We start from the raw sequence: 15,550 nt of genomic DNA on the forward strand, positions 1-15,550 counted from the left end.
CACCCTGTGACACCCTGTAGCAAGATAGTCACCATGTGACACCCTGTATCAAGATAGTCACCATGTGATACCCTGTATCAAGATAGTCACCATGTGATACCCTGTAGCAAGATAGTCACCCTGTAATACCCTGCAGCAAGATAGTCACCCTGTAATACCCTGCAGCAAGATAGTCACCATGTGATACCCTGTAGCAAGAAAGTCATGAATTATGTTATGGTTGACTGAACCCTGGATTAAATGTTCACCTGCCAATAACAATTATTTAAATAAAATTTGACAAAATAAAAATCTAAACTATTTTTTCTTCTTTTTTCCCTTTTTTATCTTTAAAAATTTTCTTTTTCATGAAAGTTGTGAAGGATAGGCTTTTTAGCTTCTCCCTTAATTGCCAAATAACATAATATCATAGTTTTCATTATTTTCCATCTTTACGCTATTACACTATTTGCTGTTTTACTCCCCTTCTTCCACTCAGCAAAAAGAGTTTTAAACTTTATTTAATTTTATGTTTTACTGGCTTGGGAATCCTCCTGCCGTTTACCCGCACTTAAACGATTTTACCGGGAAATGAATTTTTGCTCTTAAAGTCGACCCACTCAATTTATAATCTTAAAACAAGCTAAAAACATTCCTGTGGTCTCCCGAGTTCCCCAATCAAAATTTGAGGCAAATCGGTCCAGGGGTTCCTAAGTTATGATCGTACAAACGAACAGACAGACCTGAGACAGACAAACAGATATACAGCTTTAAATATATAGATTTGTATGAATAGATAACAGTTTAGTTTTCTTTAACAAGAAGAAGGATCAAATAAAGAGCTTCTTTCTGCAAAAAAATTAATTAAAATTATATATAATGATCTAACTTGCAGTGAGAACCATAAGATTGTGGAATAGAAAGACGAAACGTAATATTTCGTGAATTTGATGCAGTTATAAGCAAATAAATCCACAGCTTTGCTTACTGTATATTAAACATTTGATACAAATTTATTTTATAGAACATGTTTTTAAGTTCTTGTAAAACTGTAATTCTTTTAATTTTTCTTTTTCCAGCTTTGATGAAGTGTGTGCGCAAATAATAAAATTAAAAAAAGAATATAAATAAATTTGGGTGAATTTTGTTAAAGCATATTTCTATTCTTTTTTTAAAAATCTAATTTACAGATATTTAATTGGCTGACAAGAAAGTTATTTTCATTAAATCTTTTCAAAGAATTTTACATTCATTGTTTATGCTAACTTTTAAACGAATTCTTAAAAAAGGACTTCACTTGAGATAAATCGGGAGGGGGGGGGGGGTAAAATTACAAGGAGTGTCAAATTATTTTGCAATTCCTAACAAAGAATTGCATTCTGTTTTTGTGCAAAAGAGTAGCAAAAACCTTGATTTGTAGTTGAACGCTTCGGGTTTCTTTGTACTTTACTTTTGGAATGTTTATAGTTTACGAGCAAAAATCATGGAATTTTGTAAAATTAAAATTTTGGCTGCAAACTACAAATTGTACAAACCAACTTGAAAAATAAACCTTTGCTTAAAAAGTCCATCCACCTTCCTAGGAACTTTTAAAAGCAGCGACGAACATTCTCATGTTAGTACTGAGTTCCCTGATACAAATTTGAGGCAAGTCATTATCATTTTCTATGAAATATTAAAAACTATTAAAATCTTTTATAATTCTTCTGTTTCCGAATATTTTACTTAAAAAGTAAAAAAAAAATGCAAATCTAAGATTTAGTAAAATAATAAATATTGTCATCTAATGATAAATTCATGTAACTATCTAGGTAAATAGGTACCATCACGATTCACAACGGTACTTTTCTAACCTTTTTCTCTAAAAAATTGTCATGTTTTGGCAAATAGTTTTCAAATTAAAAAATTTCAATTTCTAGATGGATAAAAAAGGATAACTCTATAGTTTTGCTTATACAAACTTTACTCTTGTAAATTCAAAACGTAATACTTTAAATATTGGAGCAATAGAAATTCGGTCTACTGTCCCTAGACCCGTAAAGGGGGGGGGAGGCGTAGCGTAATGCATACCTTTAAAGTATCTTATACTCATTGCCTGATATCCAAGAAGCCAAATGTTTTAAATTTACAGTTCAAATTTTGCCCCCCCCCCCCTTAGGAGCTCATGAACAAAATCCTAGGGGGGGGGGGGAGACCAATTTTTTGCGCTTTGCGTAAATTTTGCCCCCCCCCCCTTCTAGAATTATTTCTGTATACGCCCTGGACTGTCTCTTTACTAAGATGTTAATTATAGAATTCAATCTTGAATACCTGTTTAATTACAGGAAACGAAACAAACAATTCAAAGCTAACACAAAACATTATTAAAAGACACTATTTTTTAATAATTATGGTATGGTATATGATTTTGATAATGATGATGATAATTATGAATTATGATGAGAATGAGTATTGGTGATGATGATGATGATTGTGATGCTGATGATGATGATGACCAGGTATTAAAATGCAATAAATGCTTTTTTTTACTCGGGGGAAAATGCCCTACAACAATCCCTCCCTCTGGCCCACCCAAGAATATTTAGGGTTAACAATATCTTGTAGAAGTGCCTTGTCATAATTTGATCGGACGAGGTCGCCTCAGGATGTTCTTATCAAAGGTCGTAGATGTACAATTCAGTTCATGATTTCAACCTATAAAGGCTTTGTGGTTTAACTCTTCGAAAATCCGGGAAGGGGGGGAGGGCGGTACCTGAAAATGACAGCACTTGCAATTTTCAAGTCCATCGTTCATATGGACAAGTTTTAAAGGGAGTGTTCGCGAAAAATGAAAAGGGGTATAGGCTTTCTACAAAAAATTACTGATGGTGATTGCTGCTAATCTTACTTCTATCTGTTGCGTCTATAAGGAGAAAATTGTTAAAAACGACTCATACCGAAGAACGTATAAGCGTCCATACAAATTCAGAAAGATGCAACATTCGACTCGGATCGTAAAAATATCAATTTAATAACAAGCAAAGCATTCATATATTACAACCTGTAATCATCGATAAGTTTTCGACGCATTCGTATAAAGTTGATACTTCATAATATTTTTTACTCGTTTCATTTAACTTTAAAGGACGTTTATTTGTCCGCTAGGTATCTCTTCTCTCGATGCTTCTAGAGCTCCCTGTGACACCTAGCGACAAAAAAATCGTCGTTTAAAGTACATCGTATTGGAACAAGTAAAAATATTATGAAATATCAACAATATATGAATGCGTCAAAAAATTATCGATGAATATTGGTTATACTATGATTTTTTAAATCAAATTTATTTTTTTACGATATTATGATGGAAAAATTGAATATTGGTCAGCTTAGAAAAAAATGCAATATTTTACAGCATTGAAAAAATTGCAATATTGTTCAGCATTGAAAAAAAATGTATTTTCTTCTTAAGAATAGAATTTTTAGAATCCACGAAACCAATATCTTTAGTGCAAGCAAAACAAGACATAAATATTCACTTTTAATTAATAAATAGATAGATATATCTTCTTATTTTAAACAAGGCATATACAGAACTAAATTTAGGGGAGCCCAAATAGGAGCTCCCAGGGGGGTGGGGGGCAAAATTTGAACATTAAATTCAAAACATTTGGCTTCTTGGATACCAGGAATGAGATACTTTAAAGGTACATATGCCATACAGTACAATAACCTTGCATGTACTATACTTTATCTCTCCTTCAAGCAAAACTAGCAGAAAAAAAGCTAAAAAAAAATATTTTTTTTATGTTCTTCACTCTTCAGTTTCAGATTTGAAAAGTGTGATAGATCGGAGTTCTAGGGGAAGGCACTGCCCCCTTACCCCCCCCCCCCCGTATACACCATTGTAAATAGATGTGTTTTATAAGTTTATTTTTTATTTATTTACAAAAACGTTTAAATAATGTACGTTTTTAAAGCGGTAAGAAAAATTTAAAATACGTTCATATTTAGGAGACATTCCATAGACATTTAAAATTTCTCAAAACAATTAAATTCTATAAATGTAGAAATAACGAAAAAAATAAATGCGAAGTTTTATTTGTAACTTGTACTTTGTCGACTGGGAGATTGTNCCTTAATTTATAGGGAGAGGGTAATGAAAGGGTAATTATAGAATTATATCCAGTTAGATCCAGATTATTAAAAAAATGACAGGAATTTAATGAGGCAGAAATAATTCCCACGATTTTAAACAGAGAAGATTATTTCATAAAAATTAAAAAACAGATTTTAGATTTCTGATATTTTGATTCTAAATTTTTATCTCAAAAAGATTGGCAGCATTATTTGAAGTCATCCTTTCCTAAAAATATTTGATGATAAACGATATATACATGCACGTGATTGAGATATGCCTAGGAGGGTTACACAAAAAGGATTAGACTGTAAAGACGACCTAAAACTCCATGGTTAAATTAAGTCCTCTGGGAGTAATCAATGTTTTTATATGGCAATCGCTTGAGTACAAGTGTAACATCAAAAAGCATGAGACCATATGGGACTAGCTTTAGAACCCAGCGTTGCCCAAGGTACTCTATAGTTACTCCAACCGTCTACCTGCGCTTGGTCGTAATTTACCAATTTAGCTATTTCTCCACGCACTAAACTTAGAATCTCAAAACTAAAGGTAAGAATATTCCCGTGGTTCTCCCGAGTTCCCCAATCAAAATTTGAGGCAAATAGGTCATGGTATTTATGAGTTAGGAACGGAAATACATACAGACAAAGAGAGATTACTACTTAATAATTATATATAGAATATGATCGGTGCCTTCTTATAAGTTAGCGCCCCGAGCTAATCTAAATGAGGCAGAAACCACAGATTGCAAACGTTGCATGGCAAAAAAAGAGAAAAAGTTAAGATAGAGAGATATCCCAACTAAAGGATTTCATAAACACAAGCTGTGAAACTTTAATCATCATATTGCATTGGAAACATATTATTCCCATTTTAGAGTTTTTATATATGTTATTTGATTTTGATTCTATAAAGAAAAATGTTTATGATAGACTTTATAGAACCCTAAATTTTGTCTATTAAAGGGAGTGTTCACGAAAAATGAAAGGGGGTATAGGCTTAATGCGATAAAAAGCGCGTTTGATCGCTACTAATCTTACTTCTATCTGTTGCGTCTATAAGGAGAAAATTGTTAAAAACGACTAATACCGAAAAACGTAGTGTCCATACAAATTCAGAAAGATGCAACATTCAAAATCTTTCGACATCGATTATTTTTCGACGCATTCGAATATAGTTAATGTTTCATAATATTTGTTATTTGTTTATATGCAATGCACTTAAAATGACGTTTTTTCCGCTAGGTGTCTCTGTCACGTGAAATAATTCAAAGCATCAAGAGCAGAGACACCTGGCGGCCAACTATTTCGGCGTTTTAAGTGCATAACAAATAAAAAATATCATGAAATATTAAAATCTTAAAAATAAAGCATTGCATGCCTGATTCACACAGATAGCATTAAGTCCTTTAATTCATTGGGTGAATGATGAGGAAGATAACATTGTTTCTCGACTGCCAGAAATAAATTATCTTAATTTTCCTCCTTGTCTCTTCTGCACAAACTTGCAAGTAACTTGGTTGAGAACCATAGTTTAAAATTATTGATTTTCAGACAGAAAAACCAAGACTACTTCATCATTCTTGTTCCAATAAAGTTTTTGCAGGGAACCATCGTAAATCGAACATGTATCTTTATGAATAGAAAAGGGAACCATTGTGAATCGAACATGTAACTTTGTGAATCAAAAAGGGAACCATTGTGAATAGAACATGTATCTTTATGAATAGAAAAGGGAGACATTGTGAATAGAACATGTATCTTTGTGAATAGAAAAGGGAAACATTGTGAATAGAACATGTATCTTTGTGAATAGAAAAGGGAACCATTGTGAATAGAACATTTATCTTTGTGAATAGAAAAGGGAGACATTGTGAATAGAACATGTATCTTTGTGAATAGAAAAGGGAAACATTGTGAATAGAACATTTATCTTTGTGCATCAAAAAGGGAACCATTGTGAATATAACATTTATCTTTGTGCATCAAAAAGGGAACCATTGTGAGTAGAACATTTATCTTTGTGAATCAAAAAGGGAACCATTGTGAATAGAACATTTATCTTTGTGAATCAAAAAGGGAACCATTGTGAATAGAACATTTATCTTTGTGCATCAAAAAGGGAACCATTGTGAATAGAACATTTATCTTTGTGAATCAAAAAGGGAACCATTGTGAATCGAACATGTAACTTTGTAAATCGAAAAAGAACCATTGTGAATAGAACATTTATCTTTGTGAATAGATAAGGGAACCATTGTGAATGGAACATGTAACTTTGTGAATAAAGAGTCACTTAAAGTTACGTGGACAGTCTCTTTATTTAAACTGAAATACTATTTTATTTGCTCAGGTTCAGGATTGTTCAATAAAAAGTTTTAACAATGATACATCTTATTATTTTTGGTTAAACTTATAGAACAGGTTTATCTCAACTCCGCAATGGATTTTTACAATTGAGTTTTAATAATCAGGTTTAGTTTTTGAATTAGTACCCTTGGAATCATAACACATGGAGTGGAGCTGTTTTGAATACAACACGATTAACTCTAATTTGCCTGACGTCTGGTTTACTGACTGGCTGCCTCTATTTTCTTATTGTGATACAAATCTATAACATTTGATACGTTTTTTGAAAGCCCTTGAACTCTACCACAAAAATCTTTTTTTTTATATGGCAATTTTTCAAAAATCCAAATATTGATTGCGAAATCTAGTTATTACGCAAAAAATGTGCAAACAAAATTGTGCAAATTGCAACAAATTTTTGAAAAGCCCTTGATTCAGCATATTCAATATGCAAAAACATTTGCAAAATTTTAAAACCTAAATGTGTATTTAAGAAAAACTGAAAATGTGCAAATTACTTTTAAAGTCGTCTGTGCAAAAATCTGTGAAAAATTTAGTTGCAAAATTGTGCAATCTGCTAGCTTTTTTAAAGTCTTTCCAAAGAGCTATAATATTTTGATATACAATAACTGGAAGTAGGTCTAAATATAGATTTAGTCTGGTCTACGTAAAATAATGCATTAAGACGGTATTCCTGAGGACTCAGGCAGCAAGTATAAAAGACCAGCTTTCAGCCTTAAGTGAGGGGCATGTGTTAGTTAGAAAAGCCAGAAAATTTGAGCTTCTTAGCCCAAAAACTTTTTAAGTTATCGCAAAAGAACGATAGGGGGGAGTGGTCAATTTGTCCCCCCCCCAGTCAAAATAGGGTTAAACCAAAGTTTTTGTTTTTGAATTAAACTTAAAACGGATTTATCCAAAATATAAGAAAATTTTAGTGACCTTCCGTTCCATTTTAAGAAATACAAGCACGATTTTTTAACAGTAACCTTAAAACAATTTAAATAAGTTAGATAATTACTAAGGGAAATGGTGGAATTGTTCAGAAACAATTATTTTGAGTTTTTTTTATTAAATAACACAACCTAATCTAACCTGGGATAGTATAATCACGCGAGGTTGCTACGAAACTTAGAGTTTGAAGCGAGTGTTGTAAAACAATATGTAAAAGTTTTTTTTTAAATATTGGATTCGGATATATATAGGGTCATAGTGAACTTCTGAATCATTTCAACTACACTGCTGAATACAAAGAAAAGGAAATGAGTGTTCTCGGTGTAAGGAATGTATGATAAGAAAACGAAATATATATATATATATATATATCTATTACATTTCTGTATATAATTTGGCTTGTTTGTTTGTTTGTTTGTACATTTGTTAGATGCTTCATATTTGAATTGCTTGATTTTGAGATTAAGATTAAGATTAAGATTTTAATGTTTCGATTCAGTTCTTCAAGACATAATTTTGATACCCACGAAAAAAGTTTTTAGTAACTAATTTTGTTTGTAATAAGGAAAGTTTAGGACCAGTGCAGATATGAACATTTTATATAAAAAATGGCAAATGGTCCCATACTTCATAAAATATTAAATGTATTTCCTTTTCAGAAAAAGAAAAATGTAAAAAGATGATGAAAAATATAATATTTGTTCTTTTTTCTACTCTTCACATACATCAGACAACATCCTTCACACTACAGGTTTAATAGATAATATCATACAGATTACAGGTTTAATAGACAATTTCAGGTTTAATAGACATTATCATTCAGATTACAGGTTTAATAGACAATATCCTCTAGAGTACAGGTTTAATAGACAATTTCAGGTTTAATAGACAATATCATTCAGATTACAGGTTTAATAGCCAATATCCTCTAGAGTTCAGGTTTAATAGACAATTTCAGGTTTGATAGACAATACCATTCAGATTACAGGTTTAATAGACACTATCATTAAGATTACAGGTTTAATAGACAATATACTTAAAATTATTGGTTTAATAAACAATATTCTTTAGATTACAGGTTCAATAGACAACATCCTACAGATTACAGGTTTAATAGACAATATCATTCAGATTACAGGCTTAATAGACAATATTCTTCAGAATGCAGGTTTAATAGACAATGTCCCTCAGATAATAGATTTAATAGACAATATCCTTTAGACTACAGGTTTAATAGACAATATTCTTCAGATTACTGGTTTAATAGACAATATACTTCAAATTATTGGTTTAATAGACAATATTTTTCAAATTAGATCTTTAAGGATTTATGAATGTTTAAAACCATTTTAGCATAAATAAAACAAGAGTTTCTTGTTTAGATAAAAAAGTTTGAATTTCCTGCCCTCCCAGAAATGCAGATGAATTTCATACCTAAACCTGCCAAGCTTCAACAGGTATTGTCCGCCAATGTAAAATGGTGGATTATCTTTTTTTGAACATTGAATTTTACTTCAATAAGTCCCAATAAACATAATATCTTTTTGATCCGTGTAAATTTCAGGTCGCCATCTTGAGATTAGATTAATTTGTCTGATGATAAATCTAAATATATTTTATTTGATAAGAAGTTCATATCTGCAAAATGAAAAATAAAATACAAAATCAATCTTGGGTTATTATTTACAATTGGTAGTCACACTCAGAGCATAAAAAAATAGTTAAAGAAATAAAAAAATTATGTCTTTTTAGATGGAGAAATTCACCGTTCCCGAGGTTCATCTCGAAGGAATGCAGATCCACCCGAGCTAAAGTTTCTTGGGGTTCATCCTTTCCTGTCCTATAGAGCTCCGTCCGTTCTTCTAGAGATCCTAGAACTTCGTCCTACCCTGAGTCTAAAACTAAAGAACGAAAAGTTCTGACTTAAATTTTAAGTTCATGGTTAAATGCCACTTCTGACTTAATTTAAACCTGAACGTTAACCCTGTGGTTAAATATTTAACTCGCCGAAATCGACGAGTTAAAATTTAAACAAGGGTTAAAATCTTGAAATCCTGCATTTTCCCTATTTGTCTATTATTCAATCATCATTCAGCTGAGAAAGCGGCATTCAAATTACGACATATTTAAAAGTGAAAACCTTGTTAAAGAAATTTCACGTTTTAGATTAATTAATTTTTGCATGTAAACCCAAAAAACGGTTGTATGTTTTGCTTTCGGTTACGTAATAACAGCTGATTAGCGATGGTTATGTAATATATTCTCCGTAAATCCTTTTCTCTGATTGGTTCAGATTTTCCCGGGAAATTCAAATTTAAAATTGAGAAAGTTTAATATTTAAGTAGCTATTCATTATTTTACAGAACTTTTAACCTCGAACTTAAAATTTGCGCATTCTTTAGTTTTAGACTCTGTATCTTATTTAGAACTCCGTCCTGCACACTTCCACAGATCCTAGAAACCTTTCCTGTACCCTTCTAGAAAACCTGGATTCCCTTACTGTACTCGTCAAGAGATCCATCCTAACCTCTCCTATCTAGAGATTATAGAATCCTAACCTGTACCCTTCAAGAGATCCGTCACTTTCTTTGATCTTTAGAGATTTTAGAGATCTGTCCTGCATCCTACAAGAGATCCGTCCTATCTAATCCTACCTAGAGATCCGTCCTATCTAATCCTACCTAGAGATCCGTCCTATCTAAACCTACCCAGAGATCCGTCCTATCTAATCCTACCTAGAGATCCGTCATTTCTAATCCAACCCAGAGATCTATACTATCCAATATCCTTCCTATTAATCCGTCCTGTAATGTAAAATTCTACTCAGAGATCCATCATTTCTAAACCTACAAAGAGATCCGTCCTATCTAAACCTACCCAGAGATCCGTCCTATCTAAACCTACACAGAAATCCGTCCTATCTAAACCTACACAGAGATCCGTCCTATCTAAACCTACACAGAGATCCGTCCTATCTAAATCTACCCAGAGATCCGTCCTATCTAAATCTACCTAATAGAGATCTCTACTATCCAATTCTACCCAGAGATCCGTCCTATCTAAACCTACCTAGAGATCCGTCCTATCTAATCCTACCCAAAGATCCGTCTATCTAATCTTACCCAAAGACCCGTCCACTCCATTCCTTTCAAACGTTTCGTCCTATCCAATCCTACCCAGAGATAGCTATTTTCTAATCCTTTCCATGGAGTTGTCCTCTTCAATCCTACCAGAGAACCGTCCTATCCAATCCTACCCAGAGATAGATCTTTTCTAATCCTATCCAGGGAGTTGTCCTCTTCAATCCTACCAGAGAACCGTCCTATCCAATCCTACTAAGAGATAGCTCTTTTCTAATCCTATCCAGGGAGTTGTCCTCTTCAATCCTACCAGAGAACCGTCCTATCACATCCTACTAAGAGATTTTTCCTATCCAATCCTACCCAGAGATTGGTCCAATCTATGATCCTGCGTATAGAAATCCATCCTCCCGAATTGGCGCTAAAGTCAATCCTTCTCAATAATTTCTAGAGGTCCGTCCTATTGTTTCATTTTCCTACAGACGCAACCCAGAATCCTTTTCCCTGTCCAACCTATATAATGTCAACTGTAAAAATGTGGAATAGGAAGACAACTGCGAGACTTTTAAGCTATGATTTAAGATCGTCCTATCAACGCAAGTGGATTTGACTTGAGCGCAATTGCGAGCACTGTAAACTCGCGCGCGCGCGCAATTCCTCGCAACGGAATTCTGATAGGAAACCCTACATTAAACACAAAAATTGTGCGTTGAACACATACCTGTTTTTGCGTAAAAAGTAAATTTTTTATCTAATGGTATTTTTTTGCTTTAAAAACATCAAACGTATAACTTGATATTGTCGGCTTCCTATTCCACAGTTTTATGGGTCCCACTGTTCCTTTACTATATTCTACTTCAGGTTCTGTACTGTCCTAAACAAAATTAGCTTGCCTGTATAAAAACTTTGTAATAATTGGTGTAATGGTTTATATAAGAAAATAAGATTTGGACAATTAAAATATGGTTATTTCAATTTATTGTTCTTAAAATCAAAGCTAAACCTTACTTCACTCAATTTAAGTACACTCTTTTAAACTAATTTGTAACTCACTAAAACTATAGGTTTCCAGGTATACCCTGCATTCTTTTTCTCATGATTTTTCTAGAGATACAGAGTTACTCTTAATGGATAACGCTATCATCTAACCATATCTCCATAAATCAATTAATTCGATATCTTACATCATTTAGAATATGTAACCTGGTATTAAAGGGACTGTAAAGTAAAAAAGGAATTGATTAAGTGGCATGTCTGATTCACCCGTAATATTAAAGGCTTTGATTGATTAAGTATGAATCAGATATCCATGTTTTTGTTTTTAAAAACTGATTATTTCCATTTGTAGTTTCTCTGGAAAAGTGACTTGGAAAAGGGAGAAATTAGCAGAATAATAAAATGTTCAAGCTAAATCAAGTACTTTTTCTTCTTCATTATTAATCAGATTAAGAATTAAGGGGTACGGTTGTGAATTAGACATACCCCTCTTTCTAATCTAGGTTCACTTGACATTATGCTTTTATCATCTTTTATACATATTTATATACACGTATACACGTAGTCAGTGCTATGGTGTCAATGAATCTTAGTATCCTGGTATCTACAGTAATTAAGTATTCTTGTATGCACATTGCATATCCAAGAATTCTGATATCCACTAGTCCACACATGTATTTTTTATTCTGGTATCCATATCCAAGAACCTTGATATTCACTTATACAATTATCTATTTTGAATCCTGAGATCCACTTATACAAATATCTATTTTGAATCCTGGTATCCATAGATCCTGTGGTGTTGAGATCGGCATCGTTTTTGTAAACGAGCGAAATTTTTAAAAACGATCAAAGTTTTTCGTGATCGATAATGTCAATCAGAAAAAAACGAATGATGAAAAAACGATCTGGATCGTCCAGAGAAATATATAAACAGGATAGTTTTTTAAAGAACGAAGAAAAACAAAAAACGAAAGATTTAAAATCGGTCAAACGAGCTTGAAAAAAGCGATCGATTTTTTTTACTGAACGAACAATTTTACTGAACGAACAATTTTACTGAACGAACAATTTTACTGAACGAACAATTTTATTGAACGAATTACTTTAAATTAACAAACAATTTTACTGAACATTTAGTGAGAAAACAGACAAAACCATTTTTATGAACGATTAAAAAACCCGAACGAAATGGGGGTTTCCCGTACGAACGCGCCCATCTTTATCCCCTGGTATCCTGTATCCTGATGTTCGATGGTGGATATGCTTTTGTAGAGATGGTTCGAGGACCTGACAATAATATACTCGAACTCTTCCTAGAGCTTAACTTCGATTACTCAGACCTGGTAAGACTAAGTGACTCAAAGCGTCCGAATTTCTTTTGATAAATATTATTAATGTTATTTCAAGTAATGCTCTGTGCGTCAATATTTTCATGATTAATATCGTTAATGTTATTTATATATCAATACAATGCTCTGTTAAGGATTTAATATCGTAAATGCTATTTTATCGTTAATGTTATGTAAATCAAGACAATGCTCTGTGCGTCAATATCTTCATAAGTAATCTTATTAATGTCATTTATATCAAGACACTTTTTCATAAATAATCTTATCGATTTATGTAGATGCTATTTCTATCAACACAATGCAACTAATGCTTGAAGCTTTACGACAGATCTTATCGACATTATTTCCAAGAGGCAATGCAAGTCATCAACGAACTGTACGCCGTGTAATTTTTAAGTGACTCTCCATGCACATATGCATGGCAATGCAAGTCCTCAGCGAACTGTAGGCCTTGTAATTTTTAAGTGACTCTCCATGCACATATGCATGGCAATGGCCAATTTACAGCAAAACCGGCGCGGCCCTTCAAACCTTCATCTCTGATCAATTATATGGAAGATATGTCTGGTTTTTCTAGGCGTTTTCCTACTTAAAAAATCACAATCGAAAACATAACTTTTCGAAATTATGAACATTGATATCTAATTTATAATTGATCAGACAACGCTTTTAAGGGTACCGTTGTAAATTGGGAACATGCCATCTTTACATTGAGACTTGACATTCACTTAGTCACATAGAATTATAAAATGTTCGCTGAGTTTAATTTTATCAAGATGTAAAAATACGTTGAAAACACTTCTTTAATACGATAGGTTTCTGTAAAAATAGAAATCAAAAATGTTCTTTTCGTTTCTAGTTTCTAGTTTTTACAAGAACACTATTATCATTTTTAAATCAGTTTACAGACAAAAAAAAACATCTTTCTAATTGTTCCCCTTCCCTACCAAAAAGAATAAACAAGAGGTAGTTAATAGAAAGGGGGGGGGGCAGCCCCTTACTGAAAAGTCTAGTGATCACCCTGGAAAAATTTGGGATAAGGGAGGGCCCGCTTCTATGATCCTTTGATTATATTTATAAAAATGGATTCAACCATTTCTGATCCATATTCAAATAAACTTTAGTTAATTTCTTTTACGGAGAACTGGAAATGAACCCCGGGGATATTTTTCGCGTTCTATTCTTTAATTATCCCCCAGGAAAATTTCTTTCTTAGTAAAACAATTTAAATAAATTCGGCTTTTAGAGCGCTTCGCGTCCCCTTTCCTGTAAATAATTTTAGCTTTTATCTGTTCGGACATTTTACCCGGTTTTTTGTTGTTAAAAATTTGATATTCCATACACCTTCCCTGGAGTCAAGTAAAATGTAAGGTTTCACACAAAATTTGGGCCCGATCGGTTTAGCAGTTTATAGGATACAAGCGGATGTTACAAACAGACAGACAGACAAGCAAAGTAAATATTTTAGATGGAAATAACTTGTTTTAGGTTCCGCCGGTAAAATCATTGTATTTCCGTGTCCCTATGGTAATGGATAAATACTCCAGAACTCCTTGATTTTAGGTAAAATTATGAAAATTTTATTTTAAAAAACTTGAGCACTATGTAAAGACTTGGGCTTTTTTCCGCAAACACGGTGAAAGACGTTAATTTTTAAATAAAACCTAAATTTAAATACTAAGAACCCTTTATTATATGTTTATGCCTTTTAATGAAAGATTTTACAGTGATAACCAGAAATTAAGAGAAAAGGAAGTCGACATTATACCAATACATTAGTGTATTTAATGTTGTTAGATGGCATATAGTTTTATTAGACAATTTATAATTCACTAATTTAGTGAAATGGGCCTGTTTAACCTCATAGGATTTCGTAAAGTAATAGTTTGATTCTAAAAGTAGTCTTCCTACTACAGAGTTTTCTGGTTATCACTGTAGTAGGGTTGGGTTAAAACGATTATTACCGTAAACCGGAAATTGCGAAGGCCTACAGGCTACCAGCTTGTTTGCTAGCAGCAATTTTACTTAACAATTGTCAAGACCGTTTTAAGGAATCCCGTGGCAGTTATTCAAATGAAACTCGCCTAACATTCACTTAAGAATGACGTTTTTAAAGAAAATATATTTCTGCCAAAATCCCAACTTAATAAACCAATTTTAAAAACATTAATGTTTGTAAAGGTACAGTGAATGATCTAGTGTACCTGACAAGAGCTGCCTATCTCCCCTCAACCGTCCTCAAGATTTTTTTCAAAATAGTCATATTGTCGTTCTTTCTTTAAACTCTATCTCTCTAAACTTAATAAATGAGTATATCAAACATTTAATAAATATAGATTTTTAACATTTATGATTTTAACATGCAAAAAAAATGTTGAAAATGTAATGAACATATATAACTATTAAAAAAACTGTAATTTTAAACTATCTTGATGTCATTGCTGTTGAATCGTATAATAAAAAAGTGTAATTTAATCTAATATCAACATGATGATCAATAAATAACATACTAGTCATATCTATCAACTAGTTAATATTTAAACTAACTGAAATTTCTAATTTAACATAAATAACATAAATAAGAAACTTATCAACTAAGGTTTAAATGTATAACAAAATACTGGTTTAAATTTTACTCCATACAGGGATACCCACAAATAATAAGACTTAAATACAATACAGAATAAATTCTTTACAATCACATCATAATGCTCATTGTTTGTGAGT

At 32.3% G+C, this 15,550-nt stretch overlaps 1 protein-coding gene across 1 annotated transcript; it reads left to right on the forward strand.

Moving 5' to 3' along the window:
• Nucleotides 1–8,058: 8,058 nt before the first annotated feature.
• LOC111698224 (uncharacterized) lies at nucleotides 8,059–15,298 on the forward strand. The gene is made up of 6 exons (XM_023468506.1): nucleotides 8,059–8,146; nucleotides 8,778–8,852; nucleotides 9,148–9,184; nucleotides 12,747–12,817; nucleotides 14,312–14,386; nucleotides 15,005–15,298. Exons 1-5 carry the CDS (start codon nucleotides 8,075–8,077, stop codon nucleotides 14,378–14,380), a joined length of 324 nt encoding a protein of 107 aa, XP_023324274.1. The 5' UTR covers nucleotides 8,059–8,074; the 3' UTR covers nucleotides 14,381–14,386; nucleotides 15,005–15,298.
• Nucleotides 15,299–15,550: the final 252 nt, after the last annotated feature.

This window comes from Eurytemora carolleeae, unplaced genomic scaffold (genome assembly GCF_000591075.1).
Source record: "Eurytemora carolleeae unplaced genomic scaffold, Eaff_2.0 scaffold319, whole genome shotgun sequence".
In the NCBI taxonomy this organism is placed as follows: Eukaryota; Metazoa; Arthropoda; class Copepoda; order Calanoida; family Temoridae; genus Eurytemora; species Eurytemora carolleeae.